General features: G+C 49.8%; 2 protein-coding genes across 3 annotated transcripts in view; one reads left to right on the forward strand and one right to left on the reverse strand.

Annotated features, from left to right (window-relative positions):
- The window catches only part of tmem259 (transmembrane protein 259), a 21,393-nt gene extending 21,211 nt beyond the window's left edge, over window positions 1-182 (forward strand). For both annotated transcript variants that reach the window (XM_062555701.1, XM_062555702.1), the window contains exon 11: window positions 1-182. This exon is cut by the window's left edge and continues 212 nt beyond it. In XM_062555701.1, coding sequence (XP_062411685.1) covers window positions 1-91 — 91 coding nt within the window. In that variant the 3' untranslated portion in view covers window positions 92-182.
- Window positions 183-5,731: 5,549 nt separating this feature from the next.
- grin3bb (glutamate receptor, ionotropic, N-methyl-D-aspartate 3Bb) overlaps window positions 5,732-27,500 on the reverse strand; it is an 82,590-nt gene continuing 60,821 nt past the window's right edge. Inside the window, exons 8-10 of the mRNA XM_062556407.1 lie at window positions 24,502-24,666; window positions 6,769-6,836; window positions 5,732-6,455 (exon numbers count right to left, since the gene is read on the reverse strand). Of these exons, the coding sequence (XP_062412391.1) occupies window positions 5,732-6,455; window positions 6,769-6,836; window positions 24,502-24,666 (957 nt within the window). The remainder of the gene's footprint in view (window positions 6,456-6,768; window positions 6,837-24,501; window positions 24,667-27,500) is intronic.

The raw sequence follows: 27,500 nt of genomic DNA on the forward strand, positions 1-27,500 counted from the left end.
GCAGCCAGGCGAGGCCCAGGCTTCAGCTGCGGCCATCCGGCGTCCAGGCCGCCTCCTCCTCCTCCTCCTCGTCTGGCGGGGGCGCTGGTGAGCTGGGGGCCGGCGGGGGGGCGGGTGCGGACGTGACCAACGAGCTGGACTGGATGGCGGAGACGGCGGCCATCTTGACGGAGGCGCTGTCGGGCCCCCAGCTGGGCGGGTCGCTACTGGAGACGAGCGGCTCTGAGGGACGTGACGGAGCCGCCGCCGCCGCCCCCCCTCGCCGTCGTCACGGAGATCCACGTGAGCGCCGCCCCCGAGCACACGGAGGCGTCTGGAGGAGAGAGGGGAGGGGCCACCAGCGTGGTCGCCGTGGAGATTAAAGCTCGGGGGTGCGGCCAGGGTGTGGGCCCACCGGGAGGCGGGGAGCAGGAAGTGGGAGTGGTCTCCCATGGCCCCTCCCCCCTCCCCTCATACACAGACTCGCAGGCGTCAGAGGCGGGCGCTGTTGCCGTGGACACTCGACAGTGCGCCAAGACAGACGCCCCCCCCGCCCCCCCCGCCCCCCCACACCTCGTCGGAGGCGCCGCTGACGCCCACCTGAGTCTCCTGTGGCCACGCCCCCTCCTCCGCACTCACACATCTCACACACACCCTGGCGCCGCGCACACACACACACTCAGAGAGTTTTTGATTTGTCCTCCTCCTGCTCCTCCTGCTGCTCCTGCTGCTCCTGCTCTGCTCCTGCGTTGTGACGCCGCGGCGCTGCCTCGTCGCTGCTGCTCACTAGCGCCCCCCGCGCCCGCGGAGGAGACGCACAGAGAGAGAGAGGCGAGAGGAGAACCAACTGAACAGAACAATCGAAAAAATCAAAAATCCAATCAGGCCCTGCCGCCCGCCCTCTCTGGGCCCCGGGGTCATAGTGGGGTCATAGCGGACATGTTCGTTTCCTCTGTTTTGATTTTGACCGGCCGCACAAGCGCTGGCGTCGGAGAACCACAGCGCACAGCGGTCCTCGTCTGACGAGCCGGACGCTCTGTGTCCACGTGATGTCACATCCTGCGCTCATAGCCTGTCATGTGATCTCTAGGTCATGTGACCTCTGCTCGTAGCCTGTCATGTGATCTCTAGGTCATGTGACCTCTGCTCGTAGCCTGTCATGTGATCTCTAGGTCATGTGACCTCTGCTCGTAGCCTGTCATGTGATCTCTAGGTCATGTGACCTCTGCTCGTAGCCTGTCATGTGATCTCTAGGTCATGTGACCTCTAGGTCATGTGACCTCTGCTCGTAGCCTGTCATGTGATCTCTAGGTCATGTGACCTCTAGGTCATGTGACCTCTGCTCGTAGCCTGTCATGTGATCTCTAGGTCATGTGACCTCTAGGTCATGTGACCTCTGCTCATAGCCTGTCATGTGATCTCTAGGTCATGTGACCTCTGCTCGTAGCCTGTCATGTGATCTCCAGGTCCTGCTCTTTTCTCTTGTCTTTCATTTGCTTTTGATTTTTCACAAACCTTGAAACCGATAAAAAAAAAAGAAAAGCGTGATTTGTTTTAATACAAACTGAGTGTTTACCCCGTTTGCATTTCATGATAAAAAAAAAACAGAATGGTCTACAGAATGATGATGTTGATGTCAATGGAACTGCTCTGCTGGACGATGGTGATGATGTCAATGGACTGTCCACTCTATGTTGTGTGTTGCCGCAAGCCAGCTGTTCTCATTGGTTGTGTAGAAAGGTGCTGTGACATCAGTGGGTGCGTGATGAGAGCCTGGACACACAGGTGTGTGAGCTCCCCGTCACCCCACGTGTCTGACCTGTGTGTGTGTGTGTGTGTGTGTGTGTGTGCCAGTAGTCTGTGGGGTTTCTCTGAAGTGGCAGAAATGATGGCGAGATCTCAGTCATGTCTCATCACTGTCTCTCTCTCTGTCTCTCTGTCTCTCTCTCTGTCTCTCTCTCTGTGTGTGTCTCTCTCTCTCTGTGTGTGTGTCTCTCTCTGTCTCTCTCTGTGTGTGTGCGTGTGTGTGTGTGTGTCTCTCTGTCTCTCTCGTTTGGGAGGTCTGGAGGGAATGACAGAGCTGTGTGTGTGTGGCAGAGAGACATGGTGAAACAGGACTGCATCCCCCCCCCCCCACCTCTGGAGTCTTAACCCTTTCATGGACACAGCAGCTGGATAGGAACGCAGCAAACCACTGCAGAGGGTCTGTGCTGTTATACGGGTGTGTGTGTGTGTGTGTGAGAGAGAGAGAAAGAGTGTGTTTGTGCATTGAGCAGAAAAGTTAACATTTTAAGGCTCAGTGGTTGCCTTAAACCTTTGGACTCAAAGAAAATAAATGAAATAAAAGAAACTGATTAAACAGAACTCCGGTGAAGTGCAAGAGGTGGGAAGTCTTACCTGAAGGAACTCCTAGACGCTGGCAAAAGCTCCGCACTAACACATTCACATTATGGGTTACGTGCAGAGCTCAAGGGAACAACACTAACATTTGCACTTGTTTCCAGGAGTTCCTGTAGTCTATTCCCACTGTCCAGGACTACAGTACCCACAAGCCCACTCTGACCAGGACTACAGTACCCACAAGCCCACTCTGTAGGATCCATCACTGTTCCATTCCACAGAAGGCCAGGGACCGACACCGCTGAGGGAGGATGCATAGGTCTACTTAGAGCTGGAGGTGTGCGTGTGTGTGTGTGTGTGAGAGAGAGATCTTCATCACTGTGTGTGTGTGTGTGTGTGTGTGAGATCTTCCTTGGACTGTGTGTGTGTGCGCCTGGTCTTAAAGAGTGGAAGGGGTGTGTGTAAGATGAAGAGGTGGGGGGGTGGGGGCGGCTGTGCTGTAGGCTGGGCTGGGCGGAGACTACTGGGCTGGTCGGAGGCTACTGGGCTGGTCGGAGACTACTGGGCTTCTGGGGTGGTCGGAGACTACTGGGCTTCTGGGGTGGTCGGAGACTACTGGGCTGGTCGGAGACTGCCTTTGAGAAACTTGAACACTTGTACGGGCACAAGTCAAGTCACATCACAAAAGACCAATCTGATTATTATGATCCTTATTTACATTTTTAAACTATAATTTAGTCTGAAATGTGGGTGTTTATGGGCTGTAGGACTATACACCAGGGGTGGGGGCAGACCTCCCATTCACCAGAGGGGGCGCCACTTGTTTTGTTTTGGCCTCTGAGAGAAGAAATCTACTCATGCAGTGCCACCTAGTGGTGGTGATAAGCCTGGCAGGCAGCGTGACCAGGAGGAGTGGTGGATGTGCAGGCCATAAGTGGTCAGGGAAGGGTCTTGATGAGGGGGGGGGGGGGGGGGAGGGGGGGGGGGGGGACGCACCAGGACGCAGCCTCGGCTCTGGTCTGATCCACAGAGAGCTGCTGACTCTCGGGTGGACTTTGGGTCGGTTCTGAAGCAGGTCGGGTCGGACTCAGGTCCAGAACCCACGACGGTCCACACGGAGGCGCTGGAGAGCTGAGGAGAGTGCGGCCTCTGACGTGAGTGTGTGTGTGTGTGTGTGTGTAGAGGGTTGATGGGGAGAGTGCGGTCTCTGACGTGAGTGTGTGTGTGTGTAGAGGGTTGATGGGGAGAGTGCGGTCTGTGATGTGAGTGTGTGAGTGTGTAGAGGGTTGATGGGGAGAGTGCGGTCTGTGATGTGAGTGTGTGTGTGTAGAGGGTTGCTGGGAAGTTGTGTGGGAGATGACTGGTGGTCGAAGGCTATGCAACGCGTGGACTGTACTGGAAATGATGTTTTTGTGCAATATTAGGAAATGGCTGTCAATCAGGCTGCTGGTGTCTATGGGGCGGTTGGGGTGGGTGGAGGAGGGTGGAGGAGTGTCTCCAACAGGAAGACTCCGCCTGTGAAGTTCTGTGATCAGTTGGATGTTCTTCTCTTCGTGCCTACGTGCTCTTCTGTGAGGAAGCGGAATGATTGTAGCCTTCAACAAGTTGCTATCCATTGTAGTTTTTTTTTTTTTTTTTTTTTTTTCTATTTTTGGCGATGTTTAAATAATCTTCAAATCTGTGATGACAAACTAGATTTCCTCTCCCATTCAGATGTATTTAACTGTAAAGTAAACTGCAGAAGTGCACACAGTATTTGTGTCTGTGACTCTGTGTGTGTGTGTGTGTGTTTCTCTGCTAGCGTAAAGAGGAAGTGAAACAAACGTTCAGATGCGTTATGTTCTAGTTTTGCTATGTTCTTATAAAACAACGACACTTAGAAGTGTGCCACCAAGACTTTGTTATTCAATTGATTTTCACACTTATTTAGCAAAGGTAACTGGAGGTGTATTTTCCAATCCACACACACACACACACACACACACACACACACACACACACACCAGAAAACACATATTGCTAAAGTCATGAGAGAAATTGTCAAAACAGTTTGAGTTTAATATTTCAGTGGCTTCAGGCCGCATCCCCAGTGTAAGGAAAGACGATTAAAAGCTGCTCCACGTCTGGCTCAGAGGCAGGCTGAGTTCTGACCCAGTTGAGGGCCACTTCTGGCCCAGGTGAGGCCCTGTCCTGCGCGTTCGTACCCTGAGTTCTCTGGAAGTTCTGGCGTGGCAGTGGAGAAAAGTCACGCCGGCGCCGTGTCAGTTCTATACGCCTCAAAAGCAGCATCTCAAAAGTGCAGCGCCGCTCCTCGTGAAAAATACATCAAAACTGTAGAACAATACCAACGTGTGTCTCAGAGAAACAAAGTGAATGTGTGAAAACACCAGTGAAGTATCAGAATCACCTCCTCACTGCTCTCTCTCTCTATTCCTCTCCCTCTCTATCCCCCTCTTTCCCTCTATCCCCCCCTCTCTCTCCCTCCCTATCCCCCTCTCTCTATATATACCTCTCTCCCTCTCCCCCCTCTCTATATACTCCCCCCCCCCCCCCTCTCTCTCCCTCCCCCCCTCTCTCTCCCTCTCTCCCCCCTCTCTCTATATATACCTCTCCCTCTCCCCCCTCTCTATATACTCCCCCCCCCCCCCTCTCTCTCCCTCCCCCCCTCTCTCTCCCTCTCTCCCCCCTCTCTCTCTCTCCCTCTCCCTCCTCTCTATATACCACTCCCCCCCTCTCTCTCCCTCCCTCTCTCCTCCTCTGCCTGCGTTCAGATGGTTGTCTCATGCCATAGTCCTGACACTCATCTCCTCTGTCCAAACTCCACGTAAACACAAGAAAGAGAATTAGAAAACACACTTCAGGATCTTAGAGCTTGTGTGTGTGTGTGTGTGTGTGTGTGTGTGTGTGTGTGAGAGAGTTCTGTTCTGAGCTCTTGTCAACAGCGTCTTCATGGGCATGCTGGTGTGTGTGTGTGTGTGTGTGTGTGTGTGTGTGTGTGTGTGTGCACGCGTGTGTGTAGCGACGCTGTCATGTCTGGACGAGGCTGTGTGGCGACGTTGAGCGGTTCGTCCCGAACTCTCCAAAGTTCCGTCCACTCTGCTACCGGCCGCTGGAGAGCGCAGGAGAGGTCAGCTGTGGTGTCCTTTATTCCGCAGTCCTGTCCACCCCACGACCAGAGCCTGTGTGTGTCCTGTCCACCCCACCACCAGAGCCTGTGTGTGTCCTGTCCACCCCACGACTAGAGCCTGTGTGTGTCCTGTCCACCCCACGACCAGAGCCTGTCTGTGTGTGTGTGTGTGTGTGTGCAGTTCAGTGTGTCAGACAGGACGCAGGCTCAGAGAAGAAGAGTCCTGCAGGATGAGCAGCTGGAGAGGAGAGTGCTGCTGCTGCCCCCTACAGGCCTGGTGGAGCATCACCTGTGGCTCTGGTTCTCTTTGGGGGCGGGGGAACGTGAGGGGAGGGGCACGGCGAGGGGGAGGGCCCCCGTGGGCGCCATGGCGGCCGTTCTGGCTCTCTCATTGGCCAGCGTGGTCTGTAGCTCCGCCCTGCGCGCGAGCGCCACCTTGAGCTGCTCCCTGATGGAGTCGATGCGCTGCGTCAGCTCCTCCAGCTCGCACGACGACGACGTCGCCGCAGTTACCGCCGCGCTCGTCATCGCCGTGGAGACCGGCGGCACGGAGCGGGCGCCGCCCAGCGAGGCGGAGAGGGAGGAGGCCACGGAGCGCGGCAGCGGCAGCGGGATGGACAGGCCGCCGTGGTGATGACCGCTCACGCTCACGCCGCCGCCGGACGACGCCGGGCCGCCGTTCTCACACACGTGTGACGTCACCACCCTGGCCCCCGAGCGCCCCCCTCCCCCGGCTGCTCCTGACGTGGCGGCGGTGGTGGTGGTGGTGGTGGTGCCCCCCCCCTCCTCAGCCGTCTTGCTGACCCCCCCTCCCCCCCCCATGCGCGCCAGCAGTCTGCGCGTGTTGAGCGTCTCCAGGTTGAAGTGGACGCGCTTGCTGTCCTTGGCCGCCAGGGCCTCGGCCGCCTGCTTGGCCGCACGGCTGCTCTCGTTGTTCCAGCGCGCAAACGCTCCCGCCGGGGGGGCCGCAGGGGCAGGCTGGGGGGGCGGAGACTGCTGGAGGTTACAGCTGAGGAGAGGGGGGGGGGGGGGGGAAGAGAGAGAGAGAGAGAGAGAGAGAGAGAGAGAGAGAGAGAGAGAGAGAGAGAGAGAGAGAGGGAGGGGGAGAAAGAGGGAGGGAGGGGGAGAAAGATAGAGACAACACTTAGGGATCACCATGGTCACCACTAAATAACCAAATCAGATCACCGTGGTCACTGAACTCTTCCTGTATCCTTGGGATGCCTTTCCTAGTAACCAAATCACCATGGCTACTGAACTCATCCTGTATCATTGGGATGGCTTTCATAGTAACCAAATCACCGTGGCAACTGAACTCTCACCTTTTCTCTGTATTGGCGCGCTGCTTCTTCACGTCTTCATACGTCATGTTCAGCGCCCGGTGGATCTTCTGTGGAGAACAAACAAAGCAGAATGATGAGCTTCAACATCATCACCACCATCTTCCTCCTCATCATCATCATCATCACCATCATCATCATCATCATCATCAGAGACCGCATAGACTTCTGATTCTGAAGTTCACCTACAAAAAAGGAACCAAAGCTGCCATCTTTGCCCATATAAGGACATCTGGGTGTTAATTTAAGCTAATTGTCTATGGAAAGTTGCATTGTAAGTTAGCAGGAGTTTAGCAGGTGCGATAACTGAAAATCCTCATGTTACTTTCCCATAGAAAAAAATCCCAAGATACCGGATCTCCTTATTTGGGCAAAGATGGTAGCTTTTTTTGTAGGCGAACTTCAGAGGTCTATATTGCATTAAGGTCAGATGCAAATTCTTTGCCACTACCACTAGCTACCAGCAGGTGGTGCTTTGGCGTTGTAAAGTGCACTTTCCCTCAGTAAATGTCAAGGTGAAATACACGATTATTGACTGGGCTGTTGGCTGTGAGCGCGACATGGGAAACCAATTCCATAAAACTCATTTTACAGCCGATAAACATTTACAGACACTGAATTAATCAGAAGCGTGTGAGTGTGAGCCGTAAGCAGGTCATAGGGCCATTTCCTGCACAGACTGGGCCCAGTATACACTCACACACACACTCTACTGCGCCCAGTACACACTCACACACATACTCTACTGCGCCCAGTACACACTCACACACACTTTACTGCGCCCAGTACACACTCACACGCACACTCTACTGCGTCCAGTACACACTCACATACACACTCATATACACACTTTACTGGGCCCAGTACACACTCATATACACACTTTACTGCGCCCAGTACACACTCACATACACACTTTACTGCGCCCAGTACACACTCACATACACACTCTACTGCGCCCAGTACACACTCACATACACACTCACATACACACTTTACTGGGCCCAGTACACACTCACATACACACTCACATACACACTTTACTGCGCCCAGTACACACTCACATACACACTTTACTGCGCCCAGTGCACTCACATACACACTCTACTGCGTCCAGTACACACTCACACACACACTCTACTGCGCCCAGTACACACTCACATACACACTCTACTGGGTGGACAGTACAATGGCATGTCCCAATCACTCACATATACACATGGTAAACATTTTAAGCTTTTTAACGCAATTCTCACAATTCTGGGGCAAATCTAAATAAAGTTCAGAGTTCCGTAGGAATAAGGTCATCAATGTCCGCAGCGGAGAGCGGCTAGGAAGGACCGCCTCCTTATTGTCCGGCAGGGTTGCCATGGTCACGGACACCTCAACAGGCACAAGCAGGTGGTAAGTCAATGATCAGCAAGACATCAACCGTAACACACACATAAATGTCACGGCAGGTGTGTTGTGAACTCACCTGGGGCTCGTGGAGCTGAGCACCACAAGTGTGTGTGTGTGTGTGTGTGTGTGTGTGTGTGTGTCTGTCATGTGAGCTTTCCTGCTGTGGACAGTTATGTGAGCCCACACAGTTAATGTGAAAATCACACAGGTGTGCTGTAATTCAAGCACAGTGTGTATGTGTGTGTGTGTCAATATGACCTCACCTGCTGGGGTCTACATTGCTGGTTTTTACTGGCCACGCCAGCTTATGTTGGTCATTCTAGAAAACCAGCTTGACCATCTTTGTCAAGCTTGACAGGCTGGTCACTAGCATGACCATCTTAAACCAGTTGTATCCCAAACGACAGGCTGGTCACACCAGCACGACCAGCTTCCTCAGATGGTCACGCCAGCATGTCTAGCTGGTGGCCTAACCAGCTACACCAGCAAAGACCAGCAATAGCTGGAAGAAAACCAGCAAAGACCAGCTAAAACCAGCTAAAACCAGCTACCAGCATAAGCTGGTTTCTTGCTGTTTTTTTCAGCAGGGCAGTACTTGAACTTCTGTCTGTTCATGTGTGTGTGTGTGTGTGTGTGTGTGTGTGTGTTGTATGTGTTCAAGTGTGTGTGTGTGTGTGTGTGTCTGTGTGTGTCTGTGTGTGTGTGTGTGTGTGTGTGTGTGTGTGTGTGTGCTCACCTGGCTGGTGTGGAGCCAGTACTTGAACTTCTGTCTGTTCATGTGTGTGTGTCTGTGTGTTGTATGTGTTCAAGTGTGTGTGTGTGTGTGTGTGTGCTCACCTGGCTGGTGTGGAGCCAGTATTTGAACTTCTGTCTGTTCATGTGTGTGTGTCTGTGTGTTGTATGTGTTCAAGTGTGTGTGTGTGTGTGTATGTGTGTGCGCTCTCACCTGGCTGGTGTGGAGCCAGTACTTGAACTTCTGTCTGTTCATGTGTGTGTGTGTGTGTGTGTGTGTGTGTGTGTGTCTGTGTGTTGTATGTGTTCATGTGTGTGTGTGTGTGTGTGTGTGTGTGTGTGTGTGTGTGTGTGTGTGTGTGTGTGTGTCTGTGTGTTGTATGTGTTCAAGTGTGTGTGTGTGTGTGTGTGTTGTATGTGTTCAAGTGTGTGTGTGTGTGTGTGTGTGTGTGTGTGCTCTCACCTGGCTGGTGTGGAGCCAGTACTTGAACTTCTGTCTGTTCATGTGTGTGTGTGTGTGTGTGTGTGTGTTGTATGTGTTCATGTGTGTGTGTGTGTGTGTGTGTGTGCTCACCTGGCTGGTGTGGAGCCAGTACTTGAACTTCTGTCTGTTCATGTGTGTGTGTGTGTGTGTCTGTGTGTTGTATGTGTTCATGTGTGTGTGTGTGTGTGTGTGTGCTCACCTGGCTGGTGTGGAGCCAGTATTTGAACTTCTGTCTGTTCATGTGTGTGTGTGTGTGTGTGTGTGTGTGTGTGTGTGTGTGTGTGTGTGTGTGTGTGTGTGTGTGTGCTCACCTGGCTGGTGTGGAGCCAGTATTTGAACTTCTGTCTGTTCATGTGTGTGTGTGTGTGTGTGTGTGTGTGTGTGTGTGTGTGTGTGTGTGTGTGTGTGTGTGTGTGTGTGTGTGTGCTCACCTGGCTGGTGTGGAGCCAGTACTTGAACTTCTGTCTGCGGCGGATGTGTGTGTGTGTGTGTGTGTGTGTGTGTGTGTGTGTGTGTGTGTGTGTGTGTGTGTGTGTGTGCTCACCTGGCTGGTGTGGAGCCAGTACTTGAACTTCTGTCTGCGGCGGATGTGTGTGTGTGTGTGTGTGTGTGTGTGTGCGCTCACCTGGCTGGTGTGGAGCCAGTACTTGAACTTCTGTCTGTTCATGTGTGTGTGTCTGTGTGTGTGTTGTATGTGTTCAAGTGTGTGTGTGTTAGGGCTGGGACAACGCATCGACTTAACCGATTAGTTCGACGCAAAAAATACGTCGGTTCAAAATATGCGAATCGACACGTCGTCAAAATCAAAACAAGGTTGGCGGCAACGTGAGTGACTCCTCAGAATTTCAAAAGTGCAAGGCACTGCAGCACGCACTCGTTCCTCTACTGCGTTTCTCTAACTATGGGCCGCGGACGGAGCTGCACCGGTCCGCAATGTAGAGAGACTGCTGGTCTGTGAGGCGTGCAGTGAAATTAGGCTCAGTGCTTCACCTGATAATTTGCTGCGCAATTGATGAAGCAAACGCGGCCCGACAGAAAAAGAAAACAAAAGTTTCAGCAATCAGGAAGAAATACTTGCTAATTCGATGTGAATAAACATACAGCAACACAATGAAGTGTTGGTATGAGCGTTCATTGAATGCATGCATGTGCGTGTTTGCGCGACAGAAACTGAAACTAATCGATAACGTTGGTGGCAAGTTCTGTTCAACCTGCTGTTTAATTATTTAACGACATTTAATAGAACAACGTGGATTCTTGATACAGAGCAGAGTATAGTTCAGTCAAATTTGAGTATGGTCAAAAGATTGCAGCCTTAGTCTTTCATCTAAAAATCTCCAGATCAGTGATTTACGCCTATCTAAAAGTTTCAGCAATCAGGAAGAAATACTTGCTAATTCGATGTGAATAAACATACAGCAACACAATGAAGTGTTGGTATGAGCGTTCATTGAATGCATGCATGTGCGTGTTTGCGCGACAGAAACTGAAACTAATCGATAACGTTGGTGGCAAGTTCTGTTCAACCTGCTGTTTAATTATTTAACGACATTTAATAGAACAACGTGGATTCTTGATACAGAGCAGAGTATAGTTCAGTCAAATTTGAGTATGGTCAAAAGATTGTAGCCTTAGTCTTTCATCTAAAAATCTCCAGATCAGTGATTTACGCCTATCTGCTCGGCCGTAATACATAGACTAAAGTTGGTATACGTGTTTCCTGAATCCTTACATTCAGAGATTCAAATGGAATTTCATTAAAAAGCATATCAATTTCGTCTCCATTTGCCTACCAGAGTTTGATGCTTGCATGAGGGAAACATCCCAAAACAATAGCACCCATATTATTGCTGTTGTTTTCAGAAGTAGGCTACTGTATTTATCATGCAACCATGCAAAAGCTATTGTAATCTTACAGTGGGTACGGGTTGAGAATGCACCTTCTCCCGCGGGACTCCCGAAGAGATCCCGCAGTGCGTCAAGCCGATTTTTTTCGAGGCTAAGGCAATGTACCCAAACAACCACCAGGTGGCAGAAAGTTTCAACTGCATTTAATGATGAAGACCGCATATCCGTCAATCGTCGACTCCTTAATCTCATTGAATCATTAAAATGAAGGTGATGACTGGCGAAATCATTCAAACGACACTTCAATGAACCATTGTTGAAATGAATGAAAATGGTTATAGAAATCGCCTACAGCCAGCGTTATAAGAAATATATAAGTAATAGTTAGTCTTCTTCCGTATTAAACAGATAGTCTACGGGACGCTCGTTCCGTAGGCTATTTTAAGGAACTATTCAATGCAGCGTTTCGTTATAAGAAATATGTAAGTAATAGTTAAAGTCTTCTTCTGTATTGAACAGATAGCCTACGGGACGCTCTTTGATCCATATTTTAAGGAACTACTCAATGCACACACACTGGGTAAACTAGCGCGCTACAAACATTAAAATGTCAAATCATATTTATTTCTCTTTGTCGCCATGGTATTGGGGGAAACGCGGAGAGGCGAGATGGTCAGTCCTTGTATTTTTTCTTCGCGTTTCGTTATAAGAAATATATAAGTAATAGTTAAAGTCTTTTTCTTTATTGAACAGATAGCCTATGGGACGCTCTTTGTTCCGTATTTTAAGGAACTACTCAATGCACACACACTGGGTAAACTGGCGCGCTACAAACATTAAAATGTCCAATCATATTTATTTCTCTTTGTCGCCATGATATTGGGGGAAACGCGGAGAGGCGAGATGGTCAGTCCTCGTATTTTTTCTTCGCGTTTCGTTATAAGAAATATATAAGTAAAAGTCTTCTTCTGTATTGAACAGATAGCCTACGGGACGCTCTTTGTTCCGTATTTTAAGGAACTACTCAATGCAAACACACTACAATGCAAAACACACAAAGAAAACACTAAACATATAGCCTACAACTTAATGACACTTTAATGCAGCGTTTCTCAAACTATGGGCCGCGAAACGTGGAGACGGCTGCTGGTCCGCGAGACATGGAGTGAAATTAGGTCCGCTTCATCTGATAATTTGCTGCGCAATTGACCAAGCAACCGCGGACCGACAGAAAAAAAAAGCAAACGTTGCTGCTATCGGGAGGAAATGCTTGCTAATTTGATGTGTTCAAACATAGAGCCATACAATTAGGTGTGTCTGTTATTATGATAATTTTCGAGCATAACTGCTTGTCCATAGCTCAGTGACAGGTGTTAATAGCCTTGCCATAAGCACTGCTGCAGGTGCAGATCAACGAATACAGTAATGTTTTACAACCCAGCTGGTATCCGCTGTTCATTCCGACATATCCCCACTCGGCGGTAGGCCTAGGCCTATTTAACTTTTTTTTTTTTTTTTTCAAACAACGTGCCATTCCGACATGAGGTCATTAATAGGCTATTAATGTCATAACTATTAGGCTATCATTAGGCTTACTATGCATGGCTGTAGGCAGCTTTGAGTCCACTGAGATCTGGACCTCATCGGTTTTGAGAGCTGGAAATGCATGTGTTTGCTAAATATCGGTTGTTGTGCATGTTGCGTTCGCGACTCGGGGAAGTGAAAGCAGTTCTGTAAAGACATTGCAAGTTTTCATGCGCAGCTGTAGCTGATTGTGAAAGCCGATTGGAAATACATAAGTTTAGAGCGAACGTTTCAACTATGTTTGCCATGGTAGACAAAAATACTCAAATAAAACAATAGCCTAAAAAATAACTGCATGCGTAATGGACACGGCTCTATATCCTAAATAATTTTCGAGGTTCGCCATTTGGTAATATGACCTATTCTTACTGACAATAATTTAGATTGAGCACAACTAAAGTTGCACGAAGGCAAAATACAGTCCTAAAAGCCTATTCTATATAGCCTGGCCAATATTGTAGATGTGCAATAAAAGCAGCATTTGCGTGCGTGCTTGCCGGTGAGGTGTAGCCTACAAAAATGAGCATAACATCTGATTATTAAAGTATGGCTATAGGATGGTTGGTTTAAAATTCAAGTGTAGTAAAAAAGTTTGTGCACATCCCCGGTCAAGGTGCAGAACAAGAGTAGGCTAAATCATAAAAAAATGGAAAAAGGTTCGCACACTTGAAATCCTTCTTTTTTGATTTTATTTTATTTTCTTTATCACAAAGGAATGACGTTTCGACCGTGTGGTCTTCTTCAGATTAAAATTCAAGTACGTGCGTTATTTAACCCCTCGAGACCGACTGCAGTCTGCTGACACAGCCAGACGACTCTCCCAACCCATTCATTCGTTTTGGCCGATATAACCCATTCATTCGTTTTGTGCGTATATAGATTCCTGCATGCTGAATTACCGTGACCCTTAGCCTACCTTGTGGATGATTTTTTCTCATTGGAATACAGCAGGACAGAATGCCTTTTATCTAACAAACGCAAAAGCTGAGATTGTTGGAAGGACTAGGCTACTCAACAAACTTGTTTTTCGTTTCTGGGAGATCTCGTTATCGTTTTGGATTGTCGAATTTTTATACTTATTGTTTGGACTTATGGACAATGAACTTTGAGGGGTGGTTGTTAGTGCTTTACAAAGCTTTGTGTTAATAAGTGTCGGTCCTCCTATCCTTCAGCTCACTGCGCGATGCAGTTGCGCATAGTGGCCACGAAGTCATTAACTGTTTACGACACAATACATGATATTTGTGTTTTTCGTGTTACTCTTGATTATAATAAGAGGCAAATTGTTACAGGACAACTTAAACTGACTTCCCCAATGCTTCCACGCAGCACATTACATTTTAATATAGGATGAACAAATATGGACTTGCTATATTAAATCCAGTAGCCTAATAATTCTATGTGCCACGTCCGATTTCGCAAGTGATGTAGTAGGCTACGTTTAAACATCGACAAACGTCTGTGAGACTACCCATTTCATGAAGAGCAATTGTCTTGTGCGATCATTCCCCCTCCCCCACACTTGTCTAACCAGTTCACTAGACATTATAGATTGCCTCCCTCCCCCCTCTCTCTCGACAGACACTTCCTGACACTAGGGCTCGGGATCATGACATCAAAACTTCGCGGGCACAGCCACATTGGCAGCTTCACTCCTTAGTTTACTATGGATTACTATGGATTTACTCCCGCCTTTTAGTGTGTTCCTGTTACTTAGTTTTTGCCTTCTTGGTCGTATGTTGCTGTGTAGTGGGGTGTAACAGTGCAACCCACGATCGCAAGAGGAAAATAATAAATCGCTACTATATTTCTGCTTCTTGTCTTGTGCATCTGAATGAATGGATATTACGTTCAGTGCGCTACCAAATGGCGGCGATATTCCTAGAGTTCAAGGCGTGTGCCCGAGCCCTATTATGTAAATGTAAAAATGTGTGTGTGTGTGTGTGTGTGTGTGTGTGTGTGTGTGTGTGTGTGTGTGTGTGTGTGTGTGTGTGTGCGCGCGCGCGCTGAACCACGAATTCACATATTAACTTTTCTTTTCAGCAAACATCGCAATCATAAAAAAAATCGCAAAACTTTTTAATAAAATAATGCCTCTTGTCTTAATGGGTTCCGGAGGTTCGTAGAGTAAGTTTTGAACCCCGGTCGCTGACGTGTGATTAAGATGCCTCATCCAGTTACGCCACCGTTCGAGTATCAATATCTTCGCACTTAGCCAAGAAATATAAAGGATTCAGTCAGTCGAGTTCATTTATTCGCAGCATGCACTTGAAACGCCGATCAAAAGTTCTGACATGTTAAACTGACGTTAGTCATTAATTCACCACATGATAAAATGCTGTTATATTGACGCACAGTAGCCCACAGTAGTCTATGTCTATCTCTGAATCAACATGAACATGCATAACGAGATCCATATATTCTAAGTTGCTAGAAACTTCTTTTGCGGAACTAGGCCTACTACTCGATGGAGAGGCAGTTAGAGCAATAACTGTACTGTACTGTTGCTGGTGGCCTGTGGACTGTCCCGGGACACCCAAGCACTGTCCCGAGACACTAGACATTGTCCCGGGACACCTAAGCACTGTCCCGGGACACCCAGACACTGTCCCGGGACACCTAAGCACTGTCCCGGGAAACCCGAGCACTGTCCCGGGACACCCAGACACTGTCCCGGGACACCTAAGCACTGTCCCGGGACACCCAGACACTGTCCCGGGACACCCGAGCACTGTCCCGGGACACTAGACACTGTCCCGGGACACCCGAGCACTGTCCCGGGACACTAGACACTGTCCCGGGACACCTAAGCACTGTCCCGGGACACCCAGACACTGTCCCGGGACACCTAAGCACTGTCCCGGGACACCCAGACACTGTCCCGGGACACCTAAGCACTGTCCCGGGACACCCGAGCACTGTCCCGAGACACTAGACACTGTCCCGTGACACCCAGACACTGTCCCGGGACACCCGAGCACTGTCCCGGGACACCCAAGCACTGTCCCGGGACACCCAGACACTGTCCCGAGACACTAGACACTGTCCCGGGACACCTAAGCACTGTCCCGTGACACCCAGACACTGTCCCGGGACACCCGAGCACTGTCCCGGGACACTAGACACTGTCCCGGGACACCTAAGCACTGTCCCGGGACACCCAGACACTGTCCCGGGACACCTAAGCACTGTCCCGGGACACCCAGACACTGTCCCGGGACACCTAAGCACTGTCCCGGGACACCCGAGCACTGTCCCGAGACACTAGACACTGTCCCGGGACACCTAAGCACTGTCCCGTGACACCCAGACACTGTCCCGGGACACCCGAGCACTGTCCCGGGACACCCAAGCACTGTCCCGGGACACCCAGACACTGTCCCGGGACACCCAGACACTGTCCCGAGACACTAGACACTGTCCCGGGACACCTAAGCACTGTCCCGTGACACCCAGACACTGTCCCGGGACACTAGACACTGTCCCGGGACACCTAAGCACTGTCCCGGGACACTCAGACACTGTCCCGGGACACCCAAGCACTGTCCCGGGACACCCAGACACTGTCCCGAGACACTAGACACTGTCCCGGGACACCTAAGCACTGTCCCGTGACACCCCGACACTGTCCCGGGACACCCGAGCACTGTCCCGGGACACTAGACACTGTCCCGGGACACCTAAGCACTGTCCCGGGACACTCAGACACTGTCCCGGGACACCTAAGCACTGTCCCGGGACACCCGAGCATTGTCCCGAGACACTAGACACTGTCCCGGGACACCTAAGCACTGTCCCGGGACACCCGAGCACTGTCCCGAGACACTAGACACTGTCCCGGGACACCTAAGCACTGTCCCGTGACACCCAGACACTGTCCCGGGACACCCGAGCACTGTCCCGGGACACCCAAGCACTGTCCAAAATTAAGTGCATTTTTATGTAGGCCTCTAAGGGTTTTCTAAAAGCCCCTTCCCATAAAATGATAATTATTATATGTTTATTTGTATAGAACCCCTGGCATGTAGTCATTGTATCTTTTCACTTTGTTTGCTTTATGTTTGCCTAAATTAATAATTAATTTGCATCAACAAACACGTCACTGATTTCAGAGGTTCCGTGCCCTCCCCCCATTTCTCCCAATGGTTTCTCCTTCATCACGCAACGCAAAAGTTGTCATAGTGACAGAACAGCTGACTGCAGAAGTGTCAGTGGTGCGCCCGCTTCAGACGTTATCAGTCCATTGAATGGGCGTTAATCGTAATCAGCCTCATAGTTATGGGTTAGAAGGCGCCATCTCCGCCTTCTAGCAGGTTCAGAAGGTTGTTATCACGCATTCGCATGGTTGACCACGATACAAACACATTGGGATTCCAGAATTCAATCAGAAATCAGAAACGGAAATTACCGAGCATTGACGAAGTAAAACAAAGAATTCAAATCGGGGTAAGGAAGTGAGCTGCGTTTCGTTGTGTTGTTATTATATTGAATTGTGCATTTGCAAAACTGATGAAATCGGAGAAAAAAATGTAGCCTACGCCATATATTACCCTGCACCGTATTGTTTGGTTGCTCATCTGGTTTATTCAGGTTGCTCATCTGGTTTATAAATGCATGCATTTCATATTGATTTGTGCATTTGCAAAACTTTAGATCGGGAAAAAATGACAGCATACGCCATACGGTCACAATTATGACCATTGGGATTAAATGGGTCAATGGGTTAACACTGCCTCCTTACCAGGTTCCTTTAAAGGTTTTCACCAACTCAGCCCTCCAAGTATACATGTTTACTTTGGAAAAAAGAAACATTTTGAGCCTGGCTTTATCACTCTGATTTTGTGTGTATGCAAATTAGAGCCTTTTTTATGAGATAGGGCCTAATTTGCATATGTAAACATTAAAATATAAAAAACATGCAATACATTTTTTTCTCATCTTAGCACAAGTAACCAACTAAGAAAGTTTCATAGTGATATCTATTAGTTAAATGTTTTACCCTATTCACCTGCACCCTATTCACCTTAATTGCCTATATATTTATGCTAATTATGCAAATTGCCCAAAGTGCAACTTTAGGCAACCAAGTTAAATTCCATCTATTAGGCCTATAGATGACATTTCTGCAATAAAACTATTTAGGGTACTCAACATTTCTGGGTTCAAGAAATTACGACTAGACTACATGATGTAGGAGCCCAACTCACACTAGCCACCTCATAATCACCACACTGATTCCCCCCAAAACACACACATCACACCTCGGAAGGGGGTGGCACCCCAACCATTGGCCCAGGAGGCACAGAGCCCATCAGAACATCTAACACATTAACTGTGCCCACATACTTTTTAAGAACTTAGACACGCTACAATACTATGAAATTCATTCAGATTATTATAGGGTGTTGCAGGGATTTATATGGTGCTTGCTATGGTAAATACAAAATCCCAACACCCAAAAAACTACCACCACTCAAAAATATACGTCAGTCGTAACGGTGATGTCATCCTGACCTATGGTCTTCTCAAGCACAAAGAAGGGTGGAATATAACTTATTACAGCTACATAGGTATGGGTTAGAAGGGGCCATCTCCACCTTCTTCTAGCAGGTTCGGAAGGCTGGCCCCTTCTAACCCATACCCGTGATTACGATTGATAATGCCAATTCAATGGAGGGATAACAGCCTTCTGAACCTGCAAGAAGGTGGAGATGGCCGTTAAGACTGACGTATATTTTTGAGTGTTGGTAGTTTTTTGGGTGTAATATAAGCATAGCTCATCTGAAGTAGCCCAAATCATATATTGTTGGAAAGCTTGAGGAGTGTAGATGTGATTTAAGCTGTAATAAGTTATATTCCACCCTTCTTTGTGCTTGAGAAGACCATATGCGAGGATGACATCACCGTTAAGACTGACGTATATTTTTGAGTGTTGGTAGTTTTTTGGGTGTAATATAAGCATAGCTCATCTGAAGTAGCCTAAATCATATATTTTTGGAAAGCTTGAGGAGTGTAGATGTGATTTAAGCTGTAATACCCTTTGAACGCTTGGGGTGTGAATGCGATTTAAGTAACAAGTTATATTCCTCCCTTCTGTGTGCTTGAGAGGACCATAGGTCAGGATGACATCACCATTACGGCTAAATTTTTGAGTGGTGGTAGTTTTTTGGGTGTTGGGATTTTGTATTTAGCATAGAAGCACCATATCAATCCCTGCAACACCCTATAATAGTATGAATGAATTTCATAGTATCAATAGTATTAGTTATAAATTATGTAGGCCTATCTTGCATTGACAGATTTGCCCAATTATGTAATGTTAATTCAACTTCATTGCTAGCAAAATTACCATGCAATCAAGCCATTTATTAGACATAAAAGCCTGAATAAACTAGCCTGGCAAGCCAAACTACACAGACATGTATAGTTTGGGGTCGGACCATTCACAGAGTTGAAGCCTGTGGGTGGGATGAACTGTTGTCTTTCAAACTGCCTCTGCATGTAATAGGCCAGCATTTGTGACCAATCGTAGCCGGTCGGCAAAACGGCAAATACATCCTTCTTTAAAACAAATGACTTGAGTGCTTCTTTCTGCTCAAACGTCAAAGAAAAGCCCAAGTTTAACTCTTCCAAATCCGATTCAAACGAGCGTGCTTTGTTAGCCTCATCCATCTTTTGTTTTTCTCTATGGTTGTGCGATACGGTCTCAAACCCAACTCGTCGAACGAGGACGCATGGTCCAGCCCCCTGGCGTCTTATCGGATGCCGAAGGTGCTTAGGTGTCCCGGGACAGTGCTTAGGTGTCCCGGAGTCTGGGTGTCCCGGGACAATGTCTAGTGTCTCCGGACAGTGTCTGGGTGTCCCGGGACAGTGCTTAGGTGTCCCGGGACAGTGTCTGGGTGTCCCGGGACAGTGCTTAGGTGTCTCGGGACAGTGTTTGGGTGTCCCGGGACAGTGCTTAGGTGTCCCGGGACAGTGTCTAGTGTCTCGGGACAGTGCTTAGGTGTCCCGGGACAGTGTCTAGTGTCTCGGGACAGTGTTTGGGTGTCCCGGGACAGTGCTTAGGTGTCCCGGGACAGTGTCTGGGTGTCCCGGGACAGTGCTTAGGTGTCTCGGGACAGTGTTTGGGTGTCCCGGGACAGTGTCTGGGTGTCCCGGGACAGTGCTTAGGTGTCCCGGGACAGTGTCTAGTGTCTCGGGACAGTGCTTAGGTGTCCCGGGACAGTGTCTAGTGTCTCGGGACAGTGTTTGGGTGTCCCGGGACAGTGCTTAGGTGTCCCGGGACAGTGTCTGGGTGTCCCGGGACAGTGCTTAGGTGTCCCGGGACAGTGTCTGGGTGTCCCGGGACAGTGCTTAGGTGTCTCGGGACAGTGTTTGGGTGTCCCGGGACAGTGTCTGGGTGTCCCGGGACAGTGCTTAGGTGTCCCGGGACAGTGTCTAGTGTCTCGGGACAGTGCTTAGGTGTCCCGGGACAGTGTCTAGTGTCTCGGGACAGTGTTTGGGTGTCCCGGGACAGTGCTTAGGTGTCCCGGGACAGTGTCTGGGTGTCCCGGGACAGTGCTTAGGTGTCTCGGGACAGTGTTTGGGTGTCCCGGGACAGTGCTTAGGTGTCCCGGGACAGTGTCTGGGTGTCCCGGGACAGTGCTTAGGTGTCTCGGGACAGTGTTTGGGTGTCCCGGGACAGTGTCTGGGTGTCCCGGGACAGTGCTTAGGTGTCTCGGGACAGTGTTTGGGTGTCCCGGGACAGTGTCTGGGTGTCCCGGGACAGTGCTTAGGTGTCCCGGGACAGTGTCTAGTGTCTCGGGACAGTGTTTGGGTGTCCCGGGACAGTGCTTTGGTGTCCCGGGACAGTGTCTGGGTGTCCCGGGACAATGCTTAGGTGTCCCGGGACAGTGTTTGGGTGTCCCGGGACAGTGTCTGGGTGTCCCGGGACAGTGCTTAGGTGTCTCGGGACAGTGTTTGGGTGTCCCGGGACAGTGTCTGGGTGTCCCGGGACAGTGCTTAGGTGTCCCGGGACAGTGTCTAGTGTCTCGGGACAGTGTTTGGGTGTCCCGGGACAGTGCTTTGGTGTCCCGGGACAGTGTCTGGGTGTCCCGGGACAGTGCTTAGGTGTCTCGGGACAGTGTTTGGGTGTCCCGGGACAGTGTCTGGGTGTCCCGGGACAGTGCTTAGGTGTCTCGGGACAGTGTTTGGGTGTCCCGGGACAGTGTCTGGGTGTCCCGGGACAGTGTCTGGGTGTCCCGGGACAGTGTCTGGGTGTCCCGGGACAGTGCTTAGGTGTCTCGGGACAGTGTTTGGGTGTCCCGGGACAGTGTCTGGGTGTCCCGGGACAGTGCTTAGGTGTCCCGGGACAGTGTCTAGTGTCTCGGGACAGTGCTTAGGTGTCCCGGGACAGTGTCTAGTGCCTTGGGACAGTGTTTGGGTGTCCCGGGACAGTGCTTGGGTGTCCCAGGACAGTGTCTGGGTGTCCCGGGACAGTGCTTAGGTGTCCCGGGACAGTGTCTGGGTGTCCCGGGACAGTGCTTAGGTGTCCCGGGACAGTGTCTGGGTGTCCCGGGACAGTGCTTAGGTGTCTCGGGACAGTGTTTGGGTGTCCCGGGACAGTGTCTGGGTGTCCCGGGACAGTGCTTAGGTGTCTCGGGACAGTGTTTGGGTGTCCCGGGACAGTGTCTGGGTGTCCCGGGACAGTGCTTAGGTGTCCCGGGACAGTGTCTGGGTGTCTCGGGACAGTGTTTGGGTGTCCCGGGACAGTGCTTTGGTGTCCCGGGACAGTGTCTGGGTGTCCCGGGACAATGCTTAGGTGTCCCGGGACAGTGTTTGGGTGTCCCGGGACAGTGTCTGGGTGTCCCGGGACAGTGCTTAGGTGTCTCGGGACAGTGTTTGGGTGTCCCGGGACAGTGTCTGGGTGTCCCGGGACAGTGCTTAGGTTTCCCGGGACAGTGTCTAGTGTCTCGGGACAGGGTTTGGGTGTCCCGGGACAGTGTCTAGTGTCTCGGGACAGTGCTTAGGTGTCCCGGGACAGTGTCTGGGTGTCCCGGGACAGTGTCTGGGTGTCCCGGGACAGTGCTTTTGTGTCCCGGGACAGTGTCTGGGTGTCCCGGGACAGTGCTTAGGTGTCCCGGGACAGTGTTTGGGTGTCCCGGGACAGTGTCTGGGTGTCCCGGGACAGTGCTTAGGTGTCCCGGGACAGTGTCTAGTGTCTCGGGACAGTGCTTAGGTGTCCCGGGACAGTGTCTAGTGTCTCGGGACAGTGTTTGGGTGTCCCGGGACAGTGCTTAGGTGTCCCGGGACAGTGTCTGGGTGTCCCAGGACAGTGGCTGGGTGTCCCGGGACAGTTCACAGGCCACCAGCAACAGTACAGTACAGTTCTTGCGCCCGAGACAGTGTTTGGGTGTCCCGGGACAGTGCTTAGGTGTCCCGGGACAGTGGCTGGGTGTCCCGGGACAGTTCACAGGCCACCAGCAACAGTACAGTACAGTTCTTGCTCCCACTGCTACTGACTCGATGGTTACAATGAATCACCCTCACTGCCCTATCGCATATCTGACCATCCATACAATGTTACAAAATGCGCGATCTTCTCCATGCATGTAGCCTACGGTTATAAGTAAAGTGACATGATAGGCATGTATGCCTATTAAAGATATTTCTGTTAAATACATTTTATTTTCAGTTGTCAAAAGTGGTGGGGACAAAATCTGTGATAAAGTGCTGGGTAAGCTACCCAGCGTCGCCGGTTAAAATGAACATGCCTCCGTTTTAAAATAGCCTATAGGCCTACACATTTCTAAGTATTCCTAGCATAAATGTAGCCTAAATGTCCATCTTGACCATCTCTTTCGTCTTCGCCTTGACAATAATAGCCTATTCACGGAAATGCGGTTTGTAACCGTAATGAATTAATGAATTAATCTAAGGTTGCCTATCGAGTCTTTCAGGTTGAATTGAAGGCTTCTAAAATCATTTTCATTAATTTCAACAATGGTTTATTGAAACGTCGTTTGATTATAATTTCGCCAGTCATCACCTTCATTTTAATGATTAAATGAGACGGATTAAATGAGACGGATATGCGGAGCATTTCTCTCCCTCTCCATTGACCAAAACGTTGCTCTGGCATCTCTGCTGGACTGACTGAGTTATAGGCTACGTCGAGTGAGAGAGCCAGCTGTGAGGTAGGCTGTAAAACATTCGAAAACTCTGAAACTGCAATCTGACATGCCGAGCGTGATGTCTCTTTTCTCCGCTCGTCACCAGCGCGGTGTCCTCGGGTTTTTCCATGAGCCGAACCTTCATATTATTAGGGCGGTCTATGTTGCCCCCTTGCGGTTGCAGTTTTCCCGATGCTTCGGGAGTCCCGATGTGCGGGAAAGAAAGGAGCATTCTCAACCCGTACCATCTGTACATTACTAAAGCAGGTCTGATTTTTTCACAAACTTTTTGTGAACAATATTAGCATTTAAAACATTGACTGCTTTGAAGTGAAAGTACACTTAATACAGCATAATAATAATAATTATAATAATAATCATCATAATGATGATTTGATGGGGGTATACAGTATGTGTATGGGCCCTATGGCTCCAAAGTCCCAAAGACTTAAAATAAGCCTACTTAACTTGTCATTTTATTGATGACAGTTGGGATCTTGTCCCCTTCAATTTGACAGCACTCCCAGTGTTTTCAAGGCTTCAAGGTTTTATTGAATGCTACCTCTGACTTAGAATGCATTACTTTGCACTTGCATAGTCTTTCATTTTGGAATTTTAAGAGCAATAAACATACATTGCAATGTTTTATTTCATTCAGATATGTAAATCAACATGTATATATTGCAATTAGTCAATTAGTGGGGAGATAATCGATAATCGAATCGAATCGAAATCGAATCGAACTGAAAAAATGAATCGTTAGATTAATCGATGCATCGAAAAAATAATCGCTAGATTAATCGTTTAAAAAATAATCGTTTATCCCAGCCCTAGTGTGTGTGTGTGTGTGTGTGTGTGTGTGTCTGTGTGTTGTATGTGTTCAAGTGTGTGTGTGTGTGTGTGTGTGTGTGTGTGTGTGTGTGTGTGTGTGTGTGTGTGTGTGTGTTGTATGTGTTCAAGTGTGTGTGTCTGTGTGTCTGTGTGTTGTATGTGTTCAAGTGTGTGTGTGTGTGTGTGTCTGTGTGTTGTATGTGTTCAAGTGTGTGTGTGTGTGTGTCTGTGTGTTGTATGTGTTCAAGTGTGTGTGTGTGTGTGTGTGCTCACCTGGCTGGTGTGGAGCCAGTACTTGAACTTCTGTCTGCGGCGGATGTGTGTGTGTGTGTGTGTGTGTGTGTGTGTGTGCGCTCACCTGGCTGGTGTGGAGCCAGTACTTGAACTTCTGTCTGTTCATGTGTGTGTGTCTGTGTGTGTGTTGTATGTGTTCAAGTGTGTGTGTGTGTGTGTGTGTGTGTGTGTGTCTGTGTGTTGTATGTGTTCAAGTGTGTGTGTGTGTGTGTGTGTGTGTGTGTGTGTGTGTTGTATGTGTTCAAGTGTGTGTGTCTGTGTGTCTGTGTGTTGTATGTGTTCAAGTGTGTGTGTGTGTGTGTGTCTGTGTGTTGTATGTGTTCAAGTGTGTGTGTGTGTGTGTCTGTGTGTTGTATGTGTTCAAGTGTGTGTGTGTGTGTGTGTGCTCACCTGGCTGGTGTGGAGCCAGTACTTGAACTTCTGTCTGCGGCGGATGTGTGGGAGGACCAGGCGGTAGAAGGCGTGTTCTCCAGCCAGCGTCAGCAACGCCCCGGACACACCCACACACAGCAGCACAAACAGCCCCGAGAAGTGGCGGATGCCCATCTGCAGCGTCTGGGGGGTGTGTGTGTGTGTGTGTGTGTGTGTGTGTGTGAGAGACAGAGAGAGAAAAGAGAGAGAGAGAGTAGAAGAGTATGACACACAAACTGTATAGTATTCACCTATCGGACACACTCGTACAATATTCACACATATTAGACACACGCATCACATCACATCAGAATGAATCTAAAGTCAAATATCCAACAACTGCTGGTGGAGGATCAACGTGGTCATTCCAGAGTTGGCCTGCAGGTGGCAGTGTGAGCCCAGGCCAGGCGGCGGCAGCCCGTGTTGGCAGAAGAGCTGGCGGCGGAGAGGAGAGGAGAGGAGAGGACAGGAGAGGAGAGGAGAGGAGAGGAGAGGAGAGGAGAGGAGAGAAGAGGAGAGGAGCTGGCGTGGGCATGAGCAGCGTTGGCATATGGAGGGCAGGAGAGGAGAGACCGACGCTTGTGTCCCCAGCATGGGTCTGACTTGGGAGGGAACCTTCTGACTAGAACTAATTGGAACTGAAAAAGTTCTTGTTTAATTGAAATAGAGGGCAGGCTTTACAGGCCGGCTGAATGCCATGCATACTGAGCCTAACCCCGCCCCCCCCCCGCCCGCCAGACTAAAGCCTTCAGGACACCATGCAGTGTGAAGTGTGCCCGCTCGTTTCCATGAAGGGCACGACACTAAGGACAGGTGCAGGTGTGAAGGGTGCAACACTAAGGACAGGTGCAGGTGTGTAGAGTAGAGTGCAACACTAAGGACAGGTGCAGGTGTGTAGAGTAGAGTGCAACACTAAGGACAGGTGCAGGTGTGTAGAGTAGAGTGCAACACTAAGGACAGGTGCAGGTATGTAGAGTGCAACACTAAGGACAGGTGCAGGTGTGTAGAGTGCAACATTAAGGACAGGTGCAGGTGTGTAGAGTAGAATGCAACACTAATGACAGGTGCAGGTGTGTAGAGTGCAGCATTAAGGACAGGTGCAGGTGTGTAGAGTGCAACACTAAGGACAGGTGCAGGTGTGTACAGTAGAGTGCAACACTAAGGACAGGTGCAGGTGTGTAGAGTGAAACACCAAGGGCAGGTGCAGGTGTGTAGAGTGCAACATTAAGGACAGGTGCAGGTGTGTAGAGTGCAACACTAAGGACAGGTGCAGGTGTGTAGAGTGCAACACTAAGGACAGGTGCAGGTGTGTAGAGTAGAGTGCAACACTAATGACAGGTGCAGGTGTGTAGAGTGCAACACTAAGGACAGGTGCAGGTGTGTAGAGTGCAACACTAAGGACAGGTGCAGGTGTGTAGAGTAGAGTGCAACACTAAGGACAGGTGCAGGTGTGTAGAGTGCAACACTAAGGACAGGTGCAGGTGTGTAGAGTAGAGTGCAACACTAAGGACAGGTGCAGGTGTGTAGAGTGCAACACTAAGGACAGGTGCAGGTGTGTAGAGTAGAGTGCAACACTAAGGACAGGTGCAGGTGTGTAGAGTGCAACACTAAGGACAGGTGCAGGTGTGTAGAGTAGAGTGCAACACTAAGGACAGGTGCAGGTGTGTAGAGTGCAACATTAAGGACAGGGGCAGGTGTGTAGAATGCAACACTAAGGACAGGTGCAGGTGTGTAGAGTGCAACACTAAGGACAGGTGCAGGTGTGTAGAGAAGAGTGCAACACTAAGGACAGGTGCAGGTGTGTAGAGTGCAACACTAAGGACAGGTGCAGGTGTGTAGAGAAGAGTGCAACACTAAGGACAGGTGCAGGTGTGTAGAATGCAGCATTAAGGACAGGTGCAGGTGTGTAGAGTAGAGTGCAACACTAATGACAGGTGCAGGTGTGTAGAGTGCAACACTAAGGACAGGTGCAGGTGTGAAGGGTGCAACATTAAGGACAGGTGCAGGTGTGTAGAGTGCAACATTAAGGACAGGTGCAGGTGTGTAGAGTGCAACACTAAGGACAGGTGCAGGTGTGTAGAGTGCAACATTAAGGACAGGTGCAGGTGTGAAGGGTGCAACATTAAGGACAGGTGCAGGTGTGTAGAGTGCAACACTAAGGACAGGTGCAGGTGTGTAGAGTGCAACACTAAGGACAGGTGCAGGTGTGTAGAGTAGAGTGCAACACTAATGACAGGTGCAGGTGTGTAGAGTGCAACACTAAGGACAGGTGCAGGTGTGTAGAGTGCAACACTAAGGACAGGTGCAGGTGTGTAGAGTAGAGTGCAACACTAAGGACAGGTGCAGGTGTGTAGAGTGCAACACTAAGGACAGGTGCAACACTAAGGACAGGTGCAGGTGTGTAGAGTGCAACATTAAGGACAGGGGCAGGTGTGTAGAATGCAACACTAAGGACAGGTGCAGGTGTGTAGAGTGCAACACTAAGGACAGGTGCAGGTGTGTAGAGAAGAGTGCAACACTAAGGACAGGTGCAGGTGTGTAGAGTGCAACACTAAGGACAGGTGCAGGTGTGTAGAGAAGAGTGCAACACTAAGGACAGGTGCAGGTGTGAAGAGTGCAACACTAAGGACAGGTGCAGGTGTGTAGAATGCAGCATTAAGGACAGGTGCAGGTGTGTAGAGTAGAGTGCAACACTAATGACAGGTGCAGGTGTGTAGAGTGCAACACTAAGGACAGGTGCAGGTGTGAAGGGTGCAACATTAAGGACAGGTGCAGGTGTGTAGAGTGCAACATTAAGGACAGGTGCAGGTGTGTAGAGTGCAACATTAAGGACAGGTGCAGGTGTGTAGAGTGCAACATTAATGACAGGTGCAGGTGTGTAGAGTGCAACATTAATGACAGGTGCAGGTGTGAAGGGTGCAACATTAAGGACAGGTGCAGGTGTGAGGAGCTCGTGCTCGTCTGTCACGGTGAAGAAT

The sequence above is a fragment of the Sardina pilchardus genome, chromosome 15 (genome assembly GCF_963854185.1).
Source record: "Sardina pilchardus chromosome 15, fSarPil1.1, whole genome shotgun sequence".
In the NCBI taxonomy this organism is placed as follows: Eukaryota; Metazoa; Chordata; class Actinopteri; order Clupeiformes; family Clupeidae; genus Sardina; species Sardina pilchardus.